This window comes from Martes martes (genome assembly GCF_963455335.1).
Source record: "Martes martes genome assembly, chromosome: 1".
NCBI lineage: Eukaryota > Metazoa > Chordata > Mammalia > Carnivora > Mustelidae > Martes > Martes martes.
In genome coordinates, this window is record NC_137888.1 from 110,737,907 (window position 1) to 110,761,417 (window position 23,511).

Genomic DNA, 23,511 nt, shown 5'->3' on the forward strand with positions numbered 1-23,511 from the left:
CAGAGGGGGGAGGAGAATAGCTCACTTTCCCCAGAGGGCCTGAGAAAGATCAGCTTACAGGCGTCAGCATGGGGTGTGACCCTTCCTCCTTCTCTCCATCTTGGCCCTGGCACGTGCCTCGAGTGACCATCATCTCACATCAGCTCACAGTCTGGGCAGAAAACGTTACCAGGTCTCCTTTTCTCCGCCACCCAAAACACACTCAGTGCTTTGAATCACCTGGCTTGTGATTGGAGGCTGGGTGCTTTGGATGATGACCTCCAGGACCCCTCTGTGGGTCACAGCCTGTTCGCATTACTCTGACCACAACTTAAGACGTCCGCAGTGGGGTGTGAGGAAAAGTAAAAGCCTGGTGTTTTCACATCCCCAGGTAGCAGAAGCTCAGAAGCCTGACAGCGTTCCAGCCACCTGAGTGGGCCCAGGGCTGGCAGCTGCCCATGTGTCCCTTCCAGATAGGCTGCTCGCTAAAATGAGGGATCTTCTTCAGTACGCCGCCTGCTTCTTTGCCTTTTTCTCTACTGGGTTCTTGGTTGTGGCCACGTGGACAGACTGTTGGATGGTGAATGCTGACGATTCCCTGGAGGTAAGAAGTCAGCACCTTCTTTTTCTGACCCAAGCCTGTTCAAATTTTCTCTCAGTCCCACTGTCTTACCAGGGCTAATGAAAGAAATAATAGCCAACATGGATGGACTTACTCCTTACTGAGTCTTACCTTATTAGCTCATTTAATCATTACAGCTAATCTATGAAGTAGGTAGTGTTGTTATCCCGTTTTATAGATGAAGTAACTGAATAATCCTTCTTTTTTTCATCAGGATGAACTCGCATAAAGGTAATCACATAACCCCTGTCACTGAACCCTCCAGAAACTCACCTCTTCCACTGCTGCATATACTAAATTGAAAAACATTCCAGTGACATCCTTTCTCACAACCAAACACTTTCTAATCTTGAGGATGGCATTATGAGTAGCATGAAAGCCTCTCTTAAAAAGTGATAATGCAAGAAATTGAGTAATCAAGCTCAAGGTATATAAAACTTACCCAATTACTATGCAAGAGAAGAATGTTATTTTAAGGAGTTTGCAAGTAGGAACAAGTACTCTGAGGGAGAACAAGTCTTCCCTGTGGGTCTCAAAGTACAGCGACAGATGTGGATTTATAAAACCCTCTCAAAAATAAGCTGTTCTTGGAAGCCAGTTGTTAAGTAAGAAATGAGTGAGTGGTTCACATTTCAAGCATTTTATTTTTCTTACCAGAGAAGCTTGGAAAGAAGCAATTTGGAAGTTTATAATAATTTCCTGTGGCTAGAGGAATCTGAGAGAGCTAGAACTGAGCAAAAATCTAATCTTCAAAATCAGCTATGATTCATTAGTAAGGCTTCAGAAAGTGCAGGTAAGAAAAAGAAACAATATATCAGGAACTCAAAAACTATATAGCAACCCAATCTGCTTTCTTATGTACATCCTGAGGGGAACAATTTGTTCTAACAAATGCTAAAATGTCACCACTATGAAGTTTAGGAAAGATACCCACGAGCTAGTCTCTATATTTTTTTCTTCTAATTTTATTTATTAGACTCTCAAGATGAAGTTAGAAATGGAAAGTAATAATCTTTCTATTTTGATGTGTATTATTTTTGCATTTATTTATTTATTTACTTATTTATTTTGCTTTTAATTTTCCTCTGGCTTCTACATGGCTTTTCAAAACTAACGGGGTTAGTTACAAATACTTCTTTAGAGCCAGAAAATTATGTTTCTGAAAACTACGACAGAATTGAAACACTGCAGAGAATGTCTGCTATATGCGAGTCCAGTGATGTATTTTATCTGGCTGTGCGTGTCAGCGGTGAATGAGAAACACAACGCCCTTTGAGCGGTGCTCAGAGAAGAGCGCAGATAAAAATGTCTTCTGCCGTCAGTCCCGGAATCTGGATGGCCAGTAGCAGGGGATGAATTTAGAAATATGCTGAACTAGAGCACACTCAAAAGTAATTTTTTACAAATATGCAAAATCTTATCTAAAAGCACTGTTAAAATATTTTCTAAAACAATTTGAAAATCTTTCTGCTCAAGTTGACAGCATTACTAACTTCACTCGGTAAGAAATGGAAGTTTAGAAAGGGTCAGACCTTGCTGAGAGAGATTGAGAGTCCTGGCCTTTAAAGCACCTTCTTGCTCTGATTTCAGTATCCAACCAATTTGCCATCTGCTCTGTGTAAGAACACTGCTAGTTAAAATGAATGGAACGAGCAGCCCAGGTTATGCACCTCAAGTAAATCCTTGCTAACCTTGGAGAAGAGTTAGTATTTTTTAGCTTCTTTCTTTTTCTCATACTTGAGATGAATTACACACACATTTCTCAAGAAGCCTCGACATTAAAACAAAAACCCTGAAACAAATGAGGCCTCTTCTCTCCAACGATCTCTTTATTTATCAATATTTTTAAAAGGGCATGGCTCTCTGGTAATAATTGCTCCCCCAATTGGCTGGCATATAAGGGCATACGGTTATCCACAGATTTGGGGGTTCTGATCATCACTGTCTCAATTCTACTGTTCTCTCTCCTTGCTTCCTTTCTTACGGATGTATCATCTTTGGTCCTTATTAACGTCTTACTTTAAGCAACTATTAGACAAAAGTGGACACTACAGAAGTGATTTAAAAAAAAACCTACCCATGGAGTATTTAAGCACAAAGGAGTATTATGAATTTTTCACTCCGTTAGCTTTGTTAATCTTCTAGGGTGATGTAGGCGTCAGAGTTGGAAAATAGATTCTACAGTTCAATTCAACATAACAAATACGAAATGGATGGCATATAAAAAGTATTGCGCTGATTCTACCAGGGGAGGCAGAGATAAAGCGAGAGTGGGTCTTGCCTTCCAGGAGTGGACATTTAGTGTAGGAAAAAAGATAAACACGAAACTATAATGAAAGGCATAGGCCAGTTCATATTTGAGAAAGAAATGAACAATATACCATTGGAGGAAAGAAGATAGAATTATTATTTCCCATTGGGGACGTTGAAGCAGGCCTCGGGGAGGAAAAGGCATTTGAGCAAAGCCTCCAAAAGATGCAAAGGATTTCAAAAGGTAGAAATGGCAGCAGGGGACTTGCAGACCCGAGGACACATTGCCAAAGTAAAGAAGGAGTAAAAGATCAGGGCTCGTTAGAGGAAGAAGGTGAAATAACCAAGGCCACGAGGCAGAAAAAGCTCAAATATTCTTTTGTCTTACTACAGAATCCTAAAAATGGCATAAAATATTATTCTGCCTTACCCAGGCCTCCCTTGAAGAAGGAAATTCTTTGCATGAAATAAAAACATTAGGAAAAAAAGAAATGGCCTAGGACTGGCACATTGCACAACCCTAAACCAGGGACAGCAGCCCTAGCCCCCATCCTGCTCCTTCATTACTGATTTCCCTGTGTTTCTGGGAAGACCCACATGCTGGACAGAACTTGGGCTTTAAGATCATTCCAGCCTGTGTTTGCGTCTTGCCTGTGTTCCACTGAACAAGACTCGACTCGGTCTTCAGCCCAGTTTCTTCAATTATGAAACAAAGTAAACCGCGTTGTTTTAAAGTCCTTCCTCCGTCTTCAATTCTTTAATAACATCAGGACTCCTTGACTATGACTGCTCTGCGATCCCGGAGATGTAGCCAGTCACTGAAAGACCGATGGTGTTTACAGCCTCTGCCCAAAACTTCTACTAGGAATCTAGCACGAACATTCTCCATTTCTCTGTGACTTCATGCGCCCGTCCTTCCTTTCTCCCATCCTCCTTGTCTCCTTATTTATTTCTTCTTCCTGTCCTTCCCTTCATCCTCTTTTTTCCCCTTCTTCCTCCCTCTTTTTTCCTGTTTCCTTCCCTCTCTTTTCTATCCCTTATGCTCTTCCTCTCCTTACTTATTCTTTTTCTTTCCAATCATTTGTCCTTCATCTCCGTTTCCTTCCCTTTCTCTCTCCTTTCTTTCTCTCTCCCTTCATCCCACAAATATTGTTTGATATCCCTGTCCACCCGGTGCTGTGATGGGTACAGGTTAGCAAGGAAGAGGTAACCTAGATCTACATTAGGTCACTCCCAGCATGCTGGCAGAGACAGACAAGTGAGCTGACAGTTGCAGTATGGTGTGACGCGTGCCATCATAACGCAGAACTCCGAGTGGCCAGCTCGCCCAGTCTCAGGTAATGAGTAAAGGCAATCCAGGAGAAGAAATACCTAAACCAGGACTTGAAGGAGAGGCGGGTGAGGGAGAAGTCATAGGGTATCCCCAGCCTAGGAAGGAGGATGAGATCCAGATATGAGATCCAGATATGAGAGCAACATTTGTGGCTTTGGACTGTCTCAGCACTGTAAGAATTTCCAGTGTAAGGAGGAGAGTATAGGAGCTTGATCCCAAAGGCTTTGTGTTCACATAAAATCAAGATCTTACTCAGTAGGAAAAGGTGCTTCACTGAAAACAAACAAATGCATGCGTTTCACAAAGATTGATTATTCTGGCTTCTTGTGGGGAAAGGCTGGAATGGGTAGACGAAGTGTAGGGAGACTAGCTGGGAGGTTAGGAGGGAAGCGACGGCGGTCGGACTGCTGAGGCAGCAAGCATAGCGAGACGTGTGAAAACACGGGAAACTCTAAAGAATTCCCATCAGCAGGATTGATAATTCCATGTGGAGAAAGGAGCTGATTCAAGGGAGAAGTCAAGGCTGAAATCCACTTAATCGTGTTTAGGCAGTTGGAGGAATGGTAGCGTTACCAAGAGATTAAATAGAAGAACACTAGTCTCTATACAGAAGTCATCAAGCAGCAACATCCCTGGACCATCCCACTACTTTTTTTTTCTTTTCATTTAGATTATGATACAGCACCTCAAGGGGACCAGGAATACAATGCTTTATAGTGAGGAAGTTATAGGTTGGACTTGATGTTCGAGGACCTGAGATTAAATCCCACACTGCCGGGGAATACCTGTATGCTTTTAAATTGCAGACATCTAAATTGCTATAAAGCATATTTCCTCTTCTGTAAAAGAATAATAATATGCACATCATAAGTGTCTTGTGAGGATTAAATGAGCTTGTGAACCTAAAGCATTTACCACAGTACCGGGCAAACACAAATCAGTCGATAAACAAGAGATATATTATTGTCTATTTGCAGTTTATTGTCTTGTTTTTGTTCTGGAGGAGGAGATGACATTTTGTATAATGTTCACTGAAGGGAGAGATATGAGATTTACGTTCTATTCCTGTTTTCGCTATTGATTCTCTTGGAGAAATTTTGTTTACTTCTCTGAGCTGTGGTTTGCCCATTTTTATACTTATGACTGCTCCTTTTTTGTCTAACCAGGGAATAAGGCAGACAATAGAGACAAAATAGGATAAGGTATCCATTGAATACATTTTAAAAAGAAAAATAAATTGTGAGTTAATTATATTGTTACTATGTTAACTCAATTAGAAGATAGGTAATTCTTCATTATCCACACTGAAATAAAAAAAATAGTTTCTTCCAAAGTTACTGGCCTTTCAATTATCGGAAGAAAAGAATGTTTTCACAAGATTAATCCATTTTCAGTTAATCCTGTATTAATTATTTACTGAGAAATTGCTATATACCCAACACTATTATGATTAAAATTTTATTACCTCAAATGAAAGTTTCTTATGTTTATATTTACTTTATCCCCATAACCAGGTTTTCTTTCCTCTGGGGTTTCTGATTACAGTAATGATGCCACGGTTGTTTTAGACATAAAATAAATATTAAAATTATTATACCTGGCATGTACTCTGATTTTTTATGTAGTAGTGTTGCTTTTCAACTCATAGTGAACTCCTTGAGCAGACACCGGCGTCTACGCATATTCTCTTGTTCATCTCACGACCTCCTACTGCAGCAATCACCAACTTCCAAATCGTGAGAACTTATGATTCACATGAATTAATTGGACACATATGAAGATACTTGGCATGTTTATGAAAAGAATAAATAAATGAAGGAAATGTGATGTCAAATGATCTTTGGGAATCGCACACTGAGCCATAAAAGAGAAGGATCTCTGTAGGGAGACCACCACCTTTTCCTAGGCAAGATTTTTTTTTATCTTACTACAATTCAAACTTTTTCAAGACAGGGGCTTGGTTCCTCTTTTTTATAAGATAGGAATAAAAATCAAATTCTCTGGGATGTATCATAAGATTGGTGAAGAGTGCATTCTGGCCCAGAGAATAAAACTTTCCTGCCTGCTGCTTCAAATAAAGACAGAAATGAAGAAAAGGAGAGAGAAAAAAGTGAATGAGTATTTTATTATCATTACTCGACATACATTGTGATCTGTCAGGACTGATGTAGCCATCATCTCAAAGTTGTGATACCATGCTCTCATAAGCATTCCAAAATGATTAAACATGTGACTTAAACAAATTAAACAATAAATGTTAAAATTGAAATATTTAGGTAGTTCAAATATGTAAATTAGGTCATATAATCAGGAAGGCCACAAAAATTATATTTTGCCTACTAAGTATGCATTATCTCATTCTTGCCTTTTACAACTTTGGCTAGTCCTCCACAAGTAAGTAGGCAGAACTAAATCAAATGTAGGTTAACAAATAAATTCATGGCACCTAAATGGAGAAGAAAAGAAAAGTAACATTTTATGCTTATTTTTTAAAAAGATTTTATTTATTTTTTTGACAGAGAGAGAGAAAACATGCCAGAGAGAGGGGGTGCACAAGCACAGGGAGCGGGAGAAGGAGAAGCAGGCCTTCTTCAGAGCAGGGAGCCTCATGTGGGGCTCCATCCCAGGACCCTGGGATCATGATTTGACCTGAAGGCCGATGTTTAATGACTGAGCCACCCCTATTATGTTTATTTTAATCTTGCTTCCTTATCATTATGATTGCCTGTTTTGAGTTCTTTAAAACCCAATATAGTAAGAAAAATAATATAAAATATTCAAACAAAAGTTCAGAACCATAGTATAAAAAATTCAAATGACTTTCATGTTCAGATTGAAATTATTTCCCATCTTAGTAGTAAAACCTGCTACTTACTATAGTATTATTAAAACTTTTGCATCTTAATAAATATATTTAATTAAATACTAGAAACAGGTAAGTTGCATCTTCAGTGTTCAAATACATTAGCAGAAGAATGACACGGTGATGTGAAAAGTATAAATTCCTCTAGTATGTGGATGCAAGATAGTTTTTAAAATAATATATCTTCACGACTTATTCTATTGTTCATACTTCCTCCTCTATATATTATATTTACACACATATCCCACTGCATATTCTTTTATAATCTAACACTAAGAAAAATCTTATTTGATAGTGGTCAGCCCACAATAAATAATTACTAAGCCTATCATGTGTATGTGTGTGTGTGTGTGTGTGTGTGTGTGTGTTTGTGTATATATATATTGTGTGTGTTTGTGTATATATATATATTTTTTTCTCCCACATAGCTGGAGAAAAATAAATGCCCATAAATTAAAATATTTTTAAGTTTCTCTAATTCTCAAAAGATAGAGAAAATACTTGGAGGCAAGACAAACACATCCAGAACTACAGGAAACAAAACAAGGTAGGCAAAATTGTGTGTTGCTGCTTGTAAATATTTCTGGAGTGATAAAGAAAGAAAAAATTGGCAGAGTAGGATAGAGAAGTCTTAATGGAAGGCTACTGAAGAGAAAAGAATAAGAAATCCCAGGATTAAGGAGCTAATTTAGGATACTATAAATTCAACAGGGAAGAGGCATTGTTGATACAGGTTCCTAAAGCTTTCTCTGAGTGGTACCTGGCTTATCCTGGGTGCTGTGGTAAACACTTCCCAGAGCGAGTTACGGAGATAGGGTTCAGGCTGACAGCAAGTCAGTATAAACTCTGTTGATAAGTAATAGTTCTTTGACTCTCAGATTCAGTTGTTTTGTCTATTCAGTCAAGCCAAAAGCACAGATTTAACATCGACAATGCATATATTGTATCAGGCAGAGTTCAAATGTCAGTTAATGTGTGTGGATTTGGAAAATTGACCGACTTTTCTTTTCTCAATAGACATCTATTCAGCATGTCTTATGTTTCTAGTGGGAGGGTCTGTATGCTCCCTGCAACAAGGTGCCACACCTGTCTTGGTCCCTGCTGTATCTCCAGCATTTTAATCTGTTGACTGATACATGACAGACTCAATGAATAAAGTCTGAAAGATGACAACAGACAGACACGGGAGACGGATATACATAAATGCACATAAAAATAATAATGCCGTATTGTAAATACTACAGAATGTGGACAAATTATGGCATGATCGAAGAAGAAATTGACTCCTGCTGGAGAAACTGGGAGAACTTCATGGAAGAAGGAATGTCTTTAAAGTGGGACTTGAATGATAGGTAGAAATTTGAAAATTTGAAGGCAAAGGGAGATGTTCTCATTATTATACGCCAGGAGCAGGAAAGTCACATGCTGCTGGGAACTGGGTAGTCAACATCCAGGAGAGAGGCAGCCCAGGTAGTGGGTAAGGAACCTATGAGCACAAATCCCACCTCACGGGAGCAGCCGCTCTGTTGGCGCTAATTGTTGTTATGTGGGACTGAGGAGTCCGGGTGGCCAGAAGGACCAAGTTTCCAACAGAAGCCAGAAATCTGGACTGTTCCATAAGATCTCTGTGTTTTACTATTGCAAGTAATTAATACTAAGAGATTTATGCTGGCCTCATGTTTGTACTTTTATTGTTACATTTTAGATAAACTGAGTTCTCCCCATTGAGGAGATAATCTGCTCCTCACTGCAAGATTAAAGATATTCACTGAAATAATGTAGAAATTCCTCTTGTACCATTATCTATATTTATTAATGTATAAATTGCATGTTAAAAGAGTAAGCTTAAAATTGGAATCTTCTATTTTGAATGACCCTGTAAGATAAGAATTAGTAGTTAACATTTTGCATTTTTGCCCTTTAAGAAAGGTTAACCATAATATTTTAAGCCTCAGTATGCTTTTTAAACAGCATCTTGTCTTAAAACTTTTAAGAAGTTAGATTTACTTGCCTTTTAGGAAATTCTTAATAAGCCATTGTGAAACACAGGGATAAGTAAGTGAAGATTATATATTACAGACAAGGGGGGCTTTCCTAAATATGATTAATAATATAAAATCTTTTAACCTTGTCTTTTGTGCACAAAGGCACCTTTAAGGGTGTCTCCAGTAAGTGCCATATTAACACAGAAGTTTAGTTAATTACAGTCACTATTCTCACGTACCTTAACCAAGTGTGAATACCAAGCAATCTCATAGTGTGCCCCTGAGCATTAATACCTAATGAAATTGGATTCCTTGTTTCCTCTAATGAGCTCATTGCTTTTCTAAATATGGTCATTGCAGGTAAATGATCAATAGCCTTGAAAATGACACCACTGCTGGATTATTTTGCCAAGAGACAGCTTTCTTAGTGTAAAATGAGAATTATCACATATCTATCACAGGTTCCTTCCTAAATAAGCTTACATATAATGAGAAATACCATGGTGGATTGGTTGGCTCGTTTTAGTGGCTGTTAGTCACAGTCACTGTCCGGTTGTAGAGCAGTGACTTTGAATCCGCATAACCTAGCTCAGGTTGGAATAAACTGGATGCAGTATGTTCCTGTTAATCGAGACACTGAAGGGCAATAAGCTACGAGAAGGCCTGTTTTCTCTTATGGTCTAGCAGTTCCCTACCAATCATTTCTACTGCATTTGTTTCCTAGGGCTGCCAAAACAATTTACCACAACTTGGTGGGCTCACACAAGAGAAATTTATTCTCTCCAAGTTCTGGAGGCCACTTTGAAAGGTGTTGACAGGGTTGTACTCCTTCTGAAGACTCTAGGGGAAAATCAACCCTTGCGTCTTCCAGCTGCTGGGAGATGTTGGCATTCTTTGATTTATGGCAACATCACTTCAATTTCTGCTTCTGTGGTCACATTGTCCCCTGCTCTGTGTGTCTCTCATCAAGACACTCGTCATTCAATTTGGGGCCCACCCTCGTACTTCATTACGTATGTAAAGTCCCTCTTTCCAAAAAAGGTCACATCCACAGGTTCTGGGACTTAGGACATGGTCATCTTTTGGGGGGCCATCATCCAACCCATTATATCAACCTTTCTTCTCTTCTATCACTGTTAGTTAGTAATGTTGCACACAGTCACTATTGAGGTTGTTGTAATGTTTAAGTACTTTACTAACATCATTTATGAGCAAATCATGTATATTATGTGTTTGTAATTATTAGTTCTTATAACTATCTTAACACCATCTCCTTTATACACATAAGAAGACTGAGGCTCAAAAAAGGTAAGATAGATCTAACCCAAGGATACAACATACCTTGTTAGTATCAACTTAGATCTAAAGTCTATACTCCTTTTACCCATAGCTTAACTTGCATGCATATCTAACTTGAGATATTCACATCCTTCTTTAGAAATTGATATGTTAAACTTCACAAGGTGGACCTTCTGTGTTAAATTTGTAGTCCCCGTGTTTCCTTAGGCAGATAATGTTCCCAAACTCCAAAATATCCCTTCAGACTTACCCTTAGGAACAGTAAGCCAAAGTGAGGTTTTGTAGAATAGCCATAGGATGATATTAAAGTTAGGGCTTAACACTTCACTCAAATCTATCTTCCAATTCCCAATGCCTGCCTGAAAGGGATTAGGCATTTTTTTTAAAATGGGTTTTTAAGTATACCGCAGGGTTTAAGAGCAAACACACAGACTGCTGTATTTGAGTCCTATCTCCTCCACTTATTAACTATACTTTCTCGGGGTTATCACTAACCTTTCCTGTGCCTCATTCTCCTTATTTGTGAAATAGCTGGAAATAATTGATATCTCACAGGATCCTTTAACGAATAAATGAAATAGTAAGATAAGTAAGTAGTAACTGCTTCATAGTATAGACTCGATGTAAGTTTTTACATTACCAATTAAGAGTATTTTACATAGAAAGTGATAATAGAAGCACAACATTGAAATTTGTGGTGGTGTGGCAAGCAGTGCAGTTTTATTTGGCTCACAACACAGCTCACAGCTTCAAGGCAGAACACGGAGCAGAGAGTTTCAAAGCACAAATACCCCCTGATAAGGTTTGCTTTTGCAGATCAAAGTGTTTTATGTTCCTTTCTTCCTTCTTCACACCAGTTATGATCTCCCTGCTTTTGCATTTCTCTTCCCACTCTATGGTGTATTCTTTCTTTAAGGAAAGATTTACGTTTTGTTTTCCAGGATAATTCTTGGTTAAATTGTACTAAACTATTCCCAGAATTCCCAGGTAATGTGAATCTGTAATTGAATCAAGACAAACAATCATATTAGCTCTGTTCCATATGCATGAGCTGTGTCAGGAATATTTGAAACTATTTTCCGTTGGCATGTTTACAATTTTAAGAAATCTATTGTGAAAAAGAAAAAAGAAAAAAAAAGAAATCTATTGTGACTTGCAGCTTGCAGATAAAGTAGGGAAAGCCTGGGGGCACTGGTATGTTTTAGCTCTAGGTGGACACTTAGAGTCATCTGCAGTTTCTAAGTAAAAGTGGTTTACGGCTGTCAGACGGTATGAAGTCAAGGCTTAATTTGTTCACATCCATCTCACAGCTTAAACGTTTGTAGTGTGTCAGTGGAACAAGGAGGAAGAAGTTGTGGGTCTTCATATTTGATTTATTGTTTTCTTTAGGTATAACTTTCTTTGGCAATTATTGTCAAATTATGAACTTTGTATATCATAACACCTTTCTTCATGGAACTCAGGGTTTATGGTGAGCAAAATTTAATGTACATTCTTAACAGACTGAGGCTGCCAACAGTTAGCATCCATTGTTAGATTGATTGATTGATTGTTATTTATTTATTTATTTATTTTTGATGAACATATGTCAGCACAAGAAAGCCAAGAATTGTCTCCCTGTTAAACTACGACTCCATGATGGAACCAGTCATAGACACTTGCATATACCTAATTGTGATTTTATCTACATTGAGCACCACTCCTCCTGTCCCCCCACCTCCCATCCCCCACCCCCCATCAGGAAGTGAATTCATTTCCTGGTGGGGAAAGCCTTTAGCTGTTAGTGCTTAAGAGAAAATACTCTAAAATACATTGTGCTTGTTGTCAATGAAATTCCGATCACAATTGCAACCACTGTACTGTACTGTCAAATGCTCAACAGCCAAGGTCTTCCTTTGACGGAGGGGAGCTGAAGGGTGTCTGCGTGAGTTGTTTTGCATGGTGTCTTCTCCAACATTTAGGTGAGCACAAAATGCCGAGGCCTGTGGTGGGAGTGTGTCACTAATGCCTTTGATGGGATCCGCACCTGTGACGAGTATGATTCTATACTTGCTGAACACCCCTGTAAGTATGCCTCAGACAAACCCCTTGCCAGGGAGAGGGTGTCAAACAACACTGAACTTGGTTTCCATTGCATATTTTTGTTTTTTTACAATCTATAGTAAAGTTCTAACTTTAGAAGTTTTGATTAAAACATTTATTTTATTTCAGAAATGTGAATTGAAACATTTTGAGTCTATTTTATCCTTTTCCATGTATTTATACACTCCTTTAGGGTAAAAATATTAACTTTCTCATCTCTGCTCCCCCAAAGGGCCTGGCAGAGCGTCTTACACGCAGTAGACTTAAAGTACACACTTTTTAAATTGAAATGAATTCTTCAGGGTGCTGTGATTTGAGGATTAGAATCCACAGATTAGATGAAAAGTGCTTCAGAGATGTCTTTTAGGTGTGACTTAAGTCAAATAGGAAGTTTACAGTAATTCAACAGGAGATTTGCTGAGAAAGAGAGAAGGTGGAAGTAGAGGGGCAGAGACAGAGAGGCAGAAAAACAGACATAGAGATAGATAGGTAAAGAGAGACACACAGACAGGATCAGGGAATGAAAATATCAGTATACCCTATGATACATGGTTAGCAGTAGGGTAAAGCCCTCTCCTTCATCCTCCTGACCTTTAGCTTTAAATTTTGATCAGGTGTTAGCAAGACCCACGTTCCCATGAAATAAAGATTTCAGGGGTGCCTGGGTGGCTCAGTCGCTTAAAGGGCTGCCTTCCACTCAGGTCATGATCCCAGGATCATGGGATCGAGCCCGACACTGGGCTCCCCGCTCAGTGGGGAATCTGCTTTTCCCTCTCCCTCTGCCTGCCACTCTGCCTGCTTGTGCTTTCTCTCTGTCAAATAAATATATAAAGTCTTAAAAAAAAAAAAAAAAGAAAAGAAAAGAAAGAAAGAGATTTCATAGATCAAGAGATGTTACCATTGATTCTCTCAGTTTTTCTCCATAACGTTTATTTATTTATTTAGAACATCAGTCATTCCAAGAAATACCAGCCGTTGTTAACGCTAATTGGGTTCTGTCTCTTTCAAAGCAGAGGATGGGGTATAGCCGGGAATGGCAACTTCTTTTCTCAAGATAAATGAAAAGCAAACCCTTGGAATGTGACTTTTCCCCTGGATGGCTATTTCAGTCCAGGGATAGGCACTTAAAAGGAGCAGTGGTCGAAAATATCTTCTTCTGCTATTTAGGATTTGAGTGTTCTTTAACTGAATTTCTAAGGCCCATATTTCACTTTTTTTAAAGACCTGTTAATTCTTTCTTTTTCCTTCTTTGAGCTAACCTAATTCTACCTCCAAAAAAGCATGATTTGGTCCATAAGAATGCAAGCTTATGTGGACACTAGACTATTCCAGAAAGGTAGTGCTATGGTGAAAGCAATTAAAAAAAAAAGGTAAAATATTTAAAATTTCAAAATACGTTATGTACATTTATGCAAAAATAACAGAAAATATTCATAAGCTTACTACACAGAGAAAACTGCTATTTATATTTTAATATTTCTTCTTTTAATCATTTGTCTATACCACCTCACCTTTTTAAATATATTCTTACCCATTAATTTCAAATAATATCTTAAACATTCATCACTTTGATTTAAAAAATTCTATCCTATGCTTAGACACAAGATGAAAATGTCCTCTAAGAAAATAATATAACTATACCCTCTAAGTTAGGATATTACCTGTGATATTTTATTTTTAGTCTTTGATATCTTTTATAGAATCATAATTAGATAATCTTTTCCATTTTCCTGTAGACCAAAGGTATACAAACTCAGACAAATTTTTTTCAGGACTCTTGTTGAGTACGCCCTCCCCAAATCAGAATATTTAACATTATTCTACCAGTCAGATCTCAGATAATTCCCAGAAAGAAATTCCTGGCTGGTTAGTATTAGCCATCTGCCTGCAGAGCTGCCCTCTTGGAACATGGGCTGACACCATCAGCATAAGCTGGGGAGTTCCACAGAGCATCAGAAATCGCGCTCTGGGGGCCCCTGGGTGGTGCAGTCAGTTTACAGACAGACTCTTGGTTTTGGCTCAGATCTTGATCTCAGGGTCTTGGGATTGAGCCTCACGTAGAGCTCTGAGCCCAGCAAGGAGTCGGCTAAACTTACTCTTTCCCTTTCTCTCTGCTCTTCCCCATTCTTTCCCTCCCTCTTTCTCTCTCTCTCTAATAAATAAATACAAAAATCTTTAAAAAGAAAGAAAGAAAGAAAGAAAGAAATCATACTCTGTGTGGGATTGAATGTTAGAGAGGGGAAAACCAGGGCCATGATTTAGAGCATCCAATCCAGATGGCAATGTTGGTCTTGTTGGACCCAGATTCTAAAAGGAGACTTAAAAATATTTAAGGAAGGCAATCCAAAGTGTGGGACTGCTTGGCTTGGGGTGCTGAGTAGGAGACTCACTTGTATGTATATATTATTCAAGATTGTTGAAACATAAAAACTGATACCACCTCGTTAGTTACATCTTTTTCTCTTTCCTGAATTTTGAGAAAAATAGACTTTTGATTTGGCCTAAATTAGAAATTAAAGTTTAATTTTTTTTTAAATAATGCCACCTTTTAAGATCTTAAATATTCACCTATTAATCAGGTAGAAGTTGGGGCTCCTGGGTGGCTCAGTCAATCTACTGACTTTTGATCTCAGCTCAGGTCTTGATCTCAAGGAGTGAGTTCAAGCCCCATGATGGGCTCAACGCTGGGTGTGGAGCCTACTTAAAAAAAAAAAAAAAATCGGGTAGATGCTGATTTTATGCATTGATTTCCTCTCTTAGATGGATCATAAAAGTATTTTTTATTTTAAATAAATTGGCCATATTTTATAAGCAACCTATTACTAAATAAGCCCTAAATTTATCTCACCATTGAGCAAAAATTATTTGAAATTCCAGGAAACTGCAATCACTATGAAAATAAAACATAATTATTGTACCATCAAAAGAATAAATTGTATCACTCCTCTAAGAGCTAAAATAGCAGTAGCTTTGACATTGGATAATTAACCCTCCATTTGTGATAAAATTTTCCTATTTTTATTTTTTAAAGATTTTATTTATTTGAGAGAGAGCATGAGAGAGAGAGAGATCAGAAGCAGCAGGAGGAGGTAGAGGGAAAAGCAGGCTCCCCGCTGAGCAGGGAGACCAATGTGGGACTCAATCCCAGGACGCTGGGGTCATGACCTGAGCTGAATTCAGATGCTTAACCGACTGATCCACCCAGGTGCCCCAAATTCTCCTATATTAAATTTAGCATACCTGGGATTCACAGCTCAACAGGTTTTCACAGTTGAGGATGCTTCCACTGCAGATGATGACTACCACTAGTTCCTTCTGTTTACCTGATATCCTCTTCCCTGTACCTTCTGCCATATATTCTCAAGTGGCTGTAGTTTTCAATTTTGCTCAGTTGACAGTGCAAAGTTGAAGGCTTCATGTGGAATGTTGGCCAAGAAGGATCACCACCTGAAAATGAAACGAAAAAGAATATGATCTGGCTTCTAGATTTAGTGTTCTACTAAATAACAGAAGCTCCTTCTCCTTCTAAAAACCTACTAATGGCTCTCACCAGCCTCAATTGACAAGTTACATGTTGAAGTATTTTATTCTGCTCCCTATACCATATTTTAGCCAGTTATTAAAAGTAAATTTTTAAATAAAATTTCAAACAAATGGAGTGATCATTAATTTCTTAAATATTTACTGGGGTAACTTCTGCAATATAGATATTCTACTTTCAATTCAGCATTCACCTGTAATTCTTGTCAACAAGACTCATTCCAAAACAGGGAATAAGCAAGGAAACAGTTATTTAGTCTACATTATATGCCAGGCATTTTGCTAGGGGGCCAGCAGGACTAAGTAATAACCAGTGCTTAAACAAATAATAATATCAATAACCTCATTATATTTTTGTATTTTATGATAACATCCCAGGTTCATGCAAATGTAAAGTCTAATTCTCTCAATGGGCATGTATCAATGTATGTGATTATCTTGTTTTGGGTGTACCTGTGTGCCTTAACATGTTTCCTTCCTCTGACCACAATGTAACCACATGTCCTGATCTTCCAGTGAAGTTGGTGGTAACTCGAGCATTGATGATTACTGCAGATATTCTAGCTGGCTTTGGATTTATCACCCTGCTTCTTGGTCTCGACTGTGTGAAATTCCTCCCTGATGAGCCATACATCAAAGTCCGCATCTGCTTTGTTTCCGGAACCATATTGCTAATAGCAGGTATACTCTCTGCACTAGTGGTGGGGGTAGGGATGCTTGTCATTGATCTTGAAATGAAGGAGAAGGGTGCTTGTTGTCAAGCAGTTCGTTTGAGGAACATAGTGATCTGCTTTTCAGATTACAGGAAAAAAGAGCACATCCACCAACCCTACTTCCTTTAGCTGTAGAATTAGATAATTATTTTTTGTTAACATCCCAGAGCAAAGTTTATTGAAGTCCTTAAACTACTTTTTAACCATTTAAAAAAGTTAAAATGGTGAAAAAAGTTACATAATGCTTAAAATCTTTCAAATAATTTATTTTTTATTATTATTGCTGAAATTAAATTCTAAAGTAAGTCTCAAACCATCACCTCCATACCTGTACTCACTTCCACCAATTTTTTTTGCAATGAACTAAATTGTGCCAAGTCCTATGTTTGACTTTTCTCATGAGCCAGGCTGTTTGATCATAAATGTAACAATAAAGCAGATTATATCTCCACTTTAGAAGCAGATGAATAAATGGAGTCCTGAAGGCTAATAAATCAAGCATGACTAATAAACAGTCAAGAAGCACTTTACATGGTGTTTATTGATGAAAGAGCAAGAGTGATATTTTACACAGGTCTGTCATTAAATTCAGTTTAGTCTTCCTCTGTCACAACATGATGTCTTCTTAGGATCTTAATGAAAGTTGGGAGAAAATACACTGTTGAAATCAAAGTGCAAGGAGATTGAAAACCAATGGGCACAACCTTCAGAGAGAAAACCATCATTTTTTTATGGTAGCAGCCAAAAGTTAGCAAAGCAAATGTACGTGGGAATCTCACCAGGCAGTGCAAGATGAATGGATAGGGATTTGGGAACTAAAAATGCCTGGAGAGGCACCTGGCTGGCTCAGTCAGTAGAGCATGCAATCTTGATCTTGGAGTGGTGAGTTGGAGCCCCATGTGGATGGTAGAGTTTACTTTAAATAAATAAATAAATAAAAATAAATACTTGGAGATATACACGTGTGATGTATGAGTTTAGCAACTGGTCTCCTTTTCTTGATTTGCAAAATAAGGTGAAGCCCCAGTCATCATACCCACTCAGAACTGCTGTCTTGAAGATCCAGTGTGGATGGAGTAAGCACATAGCAGAGAGCCTAACCCATCACACAGTCAAAACTGGGGCCTCCCTGAAGTTTTTCACACACACATTGAGTCAAGGCCCAATGATCCTTAGGTTCATTAAAAAGTCACAAGAATTTAGTAAGTTTTCCTTTTTAAGACGTTTATTCCCATGCCTAGCCTAGTGATACATGGAGCTTTTGTATGTAACAATGTGTTTTACTTAACAAATTAAAAAAAAAAAAAAAACATTTAATGCTATACAATTTTACTCCAGAATACTTTTTGAAATATCACTAGATATACCATTTTTATTAAAACAAAATAAATAAATGAAAACAAAGACAAAAACAAAGAAACAATGAATTGATGGGGGAAATCCCTACAGGAATGGTTAAAGAAATGACAAAATTAAATTTTTAGATATTGTCAAAGGCTTGGAACCATCTAGTATGCCATATATATTATATATAAAATACTAATTTTATGTCTAAAATACTAATGCCATACACATGATATGTTACATATAAATATTTATGGCATACTATTTTCATCTGAAATTAAATATATGCTTATTTCATATATATGTATCTATTTGTGTGTATATGTATAATTTTTCATAATCTGTAAATTTCATAAAGGAATTTTCATATTAAACTTACAGATTACAATATTATAGAAAATATGTGGTAATTTAAACTGTTATCTGAAGGTTCTGTGTTCATGATCTGGTCCTTCTTAAATTTCTTGCGTTAAACAATTGGGAAAAGAATGCAATGAAATGGTGAACACTTTTCACATAGCCTTTTGTCCTATAGTTCCTCACCTTTTTCCCTTGCATCTAATCAATGACGTACAATTTATACCCTTAAAGTGAGAGGACTCTTGTGACATCATTTCAAACCAGTCCAATTGTCAGACAATTTTGGATATTAAATTTTGTTTAAAAGGAACAAAATTTCTTTGTTCATTCTTATACAGTGTAGGGGTGGTAGAAAAGAATTTATTTTAAAATAAAAGCAGTTTTTACTGAAGTTATTTGTTTTTGACCCCAACACACTAAAATTATTGACTTCTAAAACATAGTTTCCTTATGGGTGCTGATTATGTAGTTGACATAGCTTTAATTGTGGGTCTAGGTGGTTGGGCAGAGGAGAAATTGAATAGTCTTAAAGATACATACTTTTAATTAAAAATCAATAGAAATGAATATAGGCTGTATATTATTTGTCTTTGATTTTGTGTTCTTTCTTTTTTTTCATATTTTATTTTATATAACACTTAAGAAAACATTGGAAAGAAGGAATTAAAGGAAACCACAATGACCATTTTAAGTTTACACAGAGGAAGACTGCATTGTTTAAATCTTTGTATTTCTCTTTATGTATAAACTGATATATAGTTGAGAAGAAATGCAAAATAGAAAGCAAAAGGAAGACATAGAAGAGGTATCCAAACTTGGAGCTGTCCATGAATCCTTCACATCATTATTGTCCCTCTAAATTATGCCATGCATTTTGGGTAGCAGTCAGATCTCCTTGAATTTAAATTTGGGAAGGTCTGCATTACTTTTAGCAAATTTTCTTTCTTTTCAGGTGCCCCAGGAATCATTGGTTCTGTGTGGTATGCTGTTGATGTTTATGTGGAACGTTCTTCTCTGGTTTTGCACAATATATTTCTTGGCATCCAATATAAATTCGGTTGGTCTTGTTGGCTTGGAATGGCTGGGTCTCTGGGTTGCTTTTTGGCTGGTGCCGTCCTGACATGCTGCTTATACCTCTTCAAAGGTAAGAACAAAATAAAATAACACATTTACATGCCTCCTGTATCAGTCTTCCCAGCCAAATGGAAACAGATCTTACCAGCACAAAATAATGTTGCATAGTTGATCCCTACTTATTATAAATGATACTTTAACAATTTCTGTTGTTTAAGGGCAACTGATTTGCAATATTCATGGCTTATTGCCTGGTTAGTGGTATAATGGGTGAAAACAAACAAACCCACAGTTACAGCTATATCCAATATCTAAATATAAAATGATGATTTCAATGTGTTCATGATCCCATATATCTAATTTCATCCAATCTATTCTATATATATCCAGAGTTAAATAAAGAAGTAGACTGAGAGCCAAGTCAAATATTTGTTGTTAAAAAATGTAATGTGTTTCTATTGGGTCTCTAAAATATCACTTTAAAAGTAAGAGAAATCCATCTTCTCATCAGAAAGAAAGAAAGAGAAAGAAAAGAGAGAAAGAGAGAGAGAGACAGAGAGAAAGAAAAGAGAAAGAGAGAGAAAGAGAAGGGAAAGGGGGAGAAAGAAAAGAAAATTACCCACGTTTCAAATAAAAAAAAATAATAATAACTTTCCAGATGAAAATCTTCAAATTTCTTCTAGGGTTCTTCTTAGATGATTCTGTCTTAGAATATTTGTATTCTTTCCTCTTTATGAGAAGAATGTGTAAAATGACATTTTCTCCCCCAGATTTACTGAGTCTTATTTATATTGATATCACGACATCTATCTCTTTCCAACAGATGTTGGACCTGAGAGGCACTATCCGTATTCCATGAGAAAAGCCTATTCAACAGCAGCTGTTTCTATGGCCAAGTCATACGTAGCCCCTCGGACAGAGACTGCCAAAATGTATGCAGTGGACACAAGGGTATAGAGTGCCACATGTCCATCTGCATGTATGTTACTGAAATAATCAGTCAATATGTTCGGGTTAATCCTGGAATATTTACTTAAACCTCAATATGTTCAACTAAATTCATTGCTCAGCTTAATCAAGAAGTTTGATTCTCCTATCCCGCTCCTTTTCTGTTACTCTCATATTCTCTCTCCTCCTTTCTACCCTCCTCTTTCACAGGCCCACATACACTTCCCCTGTATTTCCAGATAAGGTTGCTAGGATATACAAATGTTTGTTTGTGATTTCTATATTGCTGTTAAAGATTGTGACACGGTGATATTCAAGTAAAATGACACTTTAAGACTGGAAAGCAACGTTCTAAAGAGGCCAGAGATTCTAATCTTTGAAGGGATTGACAGCCTCTTAGCAAATTTCCTGGCTTTTGGTTCATGCTTTGTGTTCTCATCTGAGTGAGTTATTTGCTAACTTGGAAGAAGATGATTCTTCAAAATTTAAACTAGTATGTCAAAACCCTACCATTACTCTGACTCTGTTAAAATAGAAAAATAAATCAACAGCTTCATGTACCAGCCACTGGTGGAATTTAAAGATAAGAAGTTTCCCCTCCAAGCCTGGCATGTCAAATGCAAGTGCTTAATTAATACCAGAGCAGTGATGATTTATTTCTCATTAACAACATAAAAGATCTGTGTATTATTTTATCACACTATAATTTTGTGTATGTATTGCCAAACTATTAGACCACAGCAGCGATAACTAAACCAGAGAGTTCATTCGTTGGTTGATTGGACATCCAAAAATGTTTCATGAATACATTATAATAGAATTCACTGATTCAGGTGTCCTCATATCACTGGATCCTCAGAACCCAGGAAAATATCTGACATGTGATAGAATTTAACATAGTTGTTGATTGGAAGAAATAAAGACTCACAGTTCTTTAGTGAAAATAAGATCAATTTTTCTCATAAATTGTGTACTTATTTGAAAAAATAGAAATATATATTTAATTATACATTTAAAGAAATCAGTGAATGATTGCTAATGGGATTTTATTCATATTCTAATGTAATCATCTTAATTTTTTAAATGGTAGGGTTTTTTAAAAAGTTACATAATTTAATCTCAGGTTTTCTGATTTCTTATAAATCACATGAATAGCAGTAATATCTTGCTGTACCCTAATAGGCTATCCACTGAACTAGAAATTAGTTCTTTGGAAAAATGAAGATTTAGTTGTGAATTTCTGAAGGCCCCCCAAAAGAAGTGTTTTAAATTTAAAAAGCTAAAGGTCGTGTGAAAATGAGATGATGAAAACCTAATACATATATTTATGTTGTTGTGAATGGTGTTCATGACTTCACGTGGTATCTCTTTACCAGTATTCTCAGGAGATATTCTAAGCAAATCTTAGAACTAAAAGCAACTGATCAACTTTTATTTCATGGATATAACTAACCATGTAATTGACATTTAAGAAATTATTTGTAGATCATGTTTACTTGTTATATTGGTGTTATTTTATGCAACTTAAAACTTATTTTTTGTTGTTCTCTTTTTCACAACCTTGGCTTTTAAAATTTTTACTTCTACTTTTATTTAATGAGGTATTTTCTGTCATGTTTTATATAGTCTAATAAGTCTTTTGAAATTCTTCTTGGGAAAGGCAGGGTAAAATTAATGAAATGACTCATCAGATTTTAGAAATATAAATTTTTCCACCCTAAAAGACTTCATTTGTATGAGGAAATATTTCAGAGGATTCTGGTGATAACTGACATCTATGAATGTTTTGAAATTTTTCTCAATAAAAATGTTTTGTATATACTGGGACATATATTTGTGTGTTTTTTTTTTAATTTCTTTGGGTATTAGCCTTTTGTTATTATAGATGTTGTATATGTGCATTGTAGAAAGTTGTAGAACAAAAATAATCAAAAATGTATCTTCCATTTTACATTTTTACAATATGGCCCCGTGTTCTCTCTACCGAGAACATCACTATTCCTAAAACCTCACTGAGTATCTGCATATCCTTCCAGACATTCTACATTTATACATATATATGCAAAGACACTCCCACATATGCATGTATTTATTTTTAAGAGATAATTTCATATATGTTGCTTTGTAAACTACTTTTTTTCCTATGTAATGCTTCTGGTTTTTTATAGCAATACATTTTCATTTTATCTAATTCCCTATCCCTATTGAAATTTCCCCAAGTTTTTAAAAATTCATAAGACAACTGGTTTGTCCAAACCAGAATTTGCATTTCCTTTGGTTGGTATGCCCCTTAAATCTCTTTGATTCAACCCACATGCTTTTTCACTGACTCTGAAAAAACAAAACAAAACAAAACAACGGAACCAGTTTTCTTTAATTTTGTCCCACCTTTTGGATTCTGTTTTGATTACACTTATATTGTTTCTCTAAGCCTTCTATTTCTAATAAGTTGAAATTTAAATCTGGAGACTTGATGTAATCAAGTTCAAAAGTTTCTAGAAGACACTATAAGTGTTGTGATAGCATACCTGGACATTTAATATCTGGTTGATTTATCCTCAGTTATGCTAAAATGATTCGCTGGGTCAGGATGATGGCTATATAATCCATCCGCTCTTCAGTTGCATATATTAGCGACAGAAGCAAGGGATTATTATGAGTTCTTCTGGAAACTGTAGGAATATTCCATTCTCCATCAGCCATAATAATACTTTTTTTTAAAGATTTTATTTATTTATTTGTCAGAGAGAGAGAGAGTGAGTATAAGCAGAGGCAGAGAGAGAAGCAGGCTCCCTGCCGAGCAAGGAGCCGGATGTGGGACTCGATCCCGGGGCGCTGGGATCATGACCTGAGCCAAAGGCAGCCGCTTAACCAACTGAGCCACCCAGGCGTCCCCATAATAATACTTTTAAAATAACACCTTTAACAATTGATAATCCTTATCTGAATCAATAATTGGCTAGGATTTGTAGAAAGGTGATTTTCTAATTTTATTTTATTTACAACTGTACTAGAAATTTGTCTGTAAAATAAGCCTCGTCTCCCCATCTGAGTCTGTGTAGTTATCATAACCAATCATGTTTCTCCTTTTGCTTAAATGTCTTCCTATTGTCTCTAGG

At 36.8% G+C, this 23,511-nt stretch overlaps 1 protein-coding gene across 1 annotated transcript; it reads left to right on the forward strand.

The window, feature by feature from the left end:
• Positions 1–469: 469 nt before the first annotated feature.
• CLDN16 (claudin 16) lies at positions 470–20,401 on the forward strand (the record flags this gene model as incomplete). Its single annotated transcript, XM_080826960.1, has 5 exons — positions 470–583; positions 12,293–12,395; positions 16,470–16,634; positions 19,323–19,514; positions 20,268–20,401. 5 exons carry the CDS (start codon positions 470–472, stop codon positions 20,399–20,401), a joined length of 708 nt encoding a protein of 235 aa, XP_080683086.1.
• Positions 20,402–23,511: the final 3,110 nt, after the last annotated feature.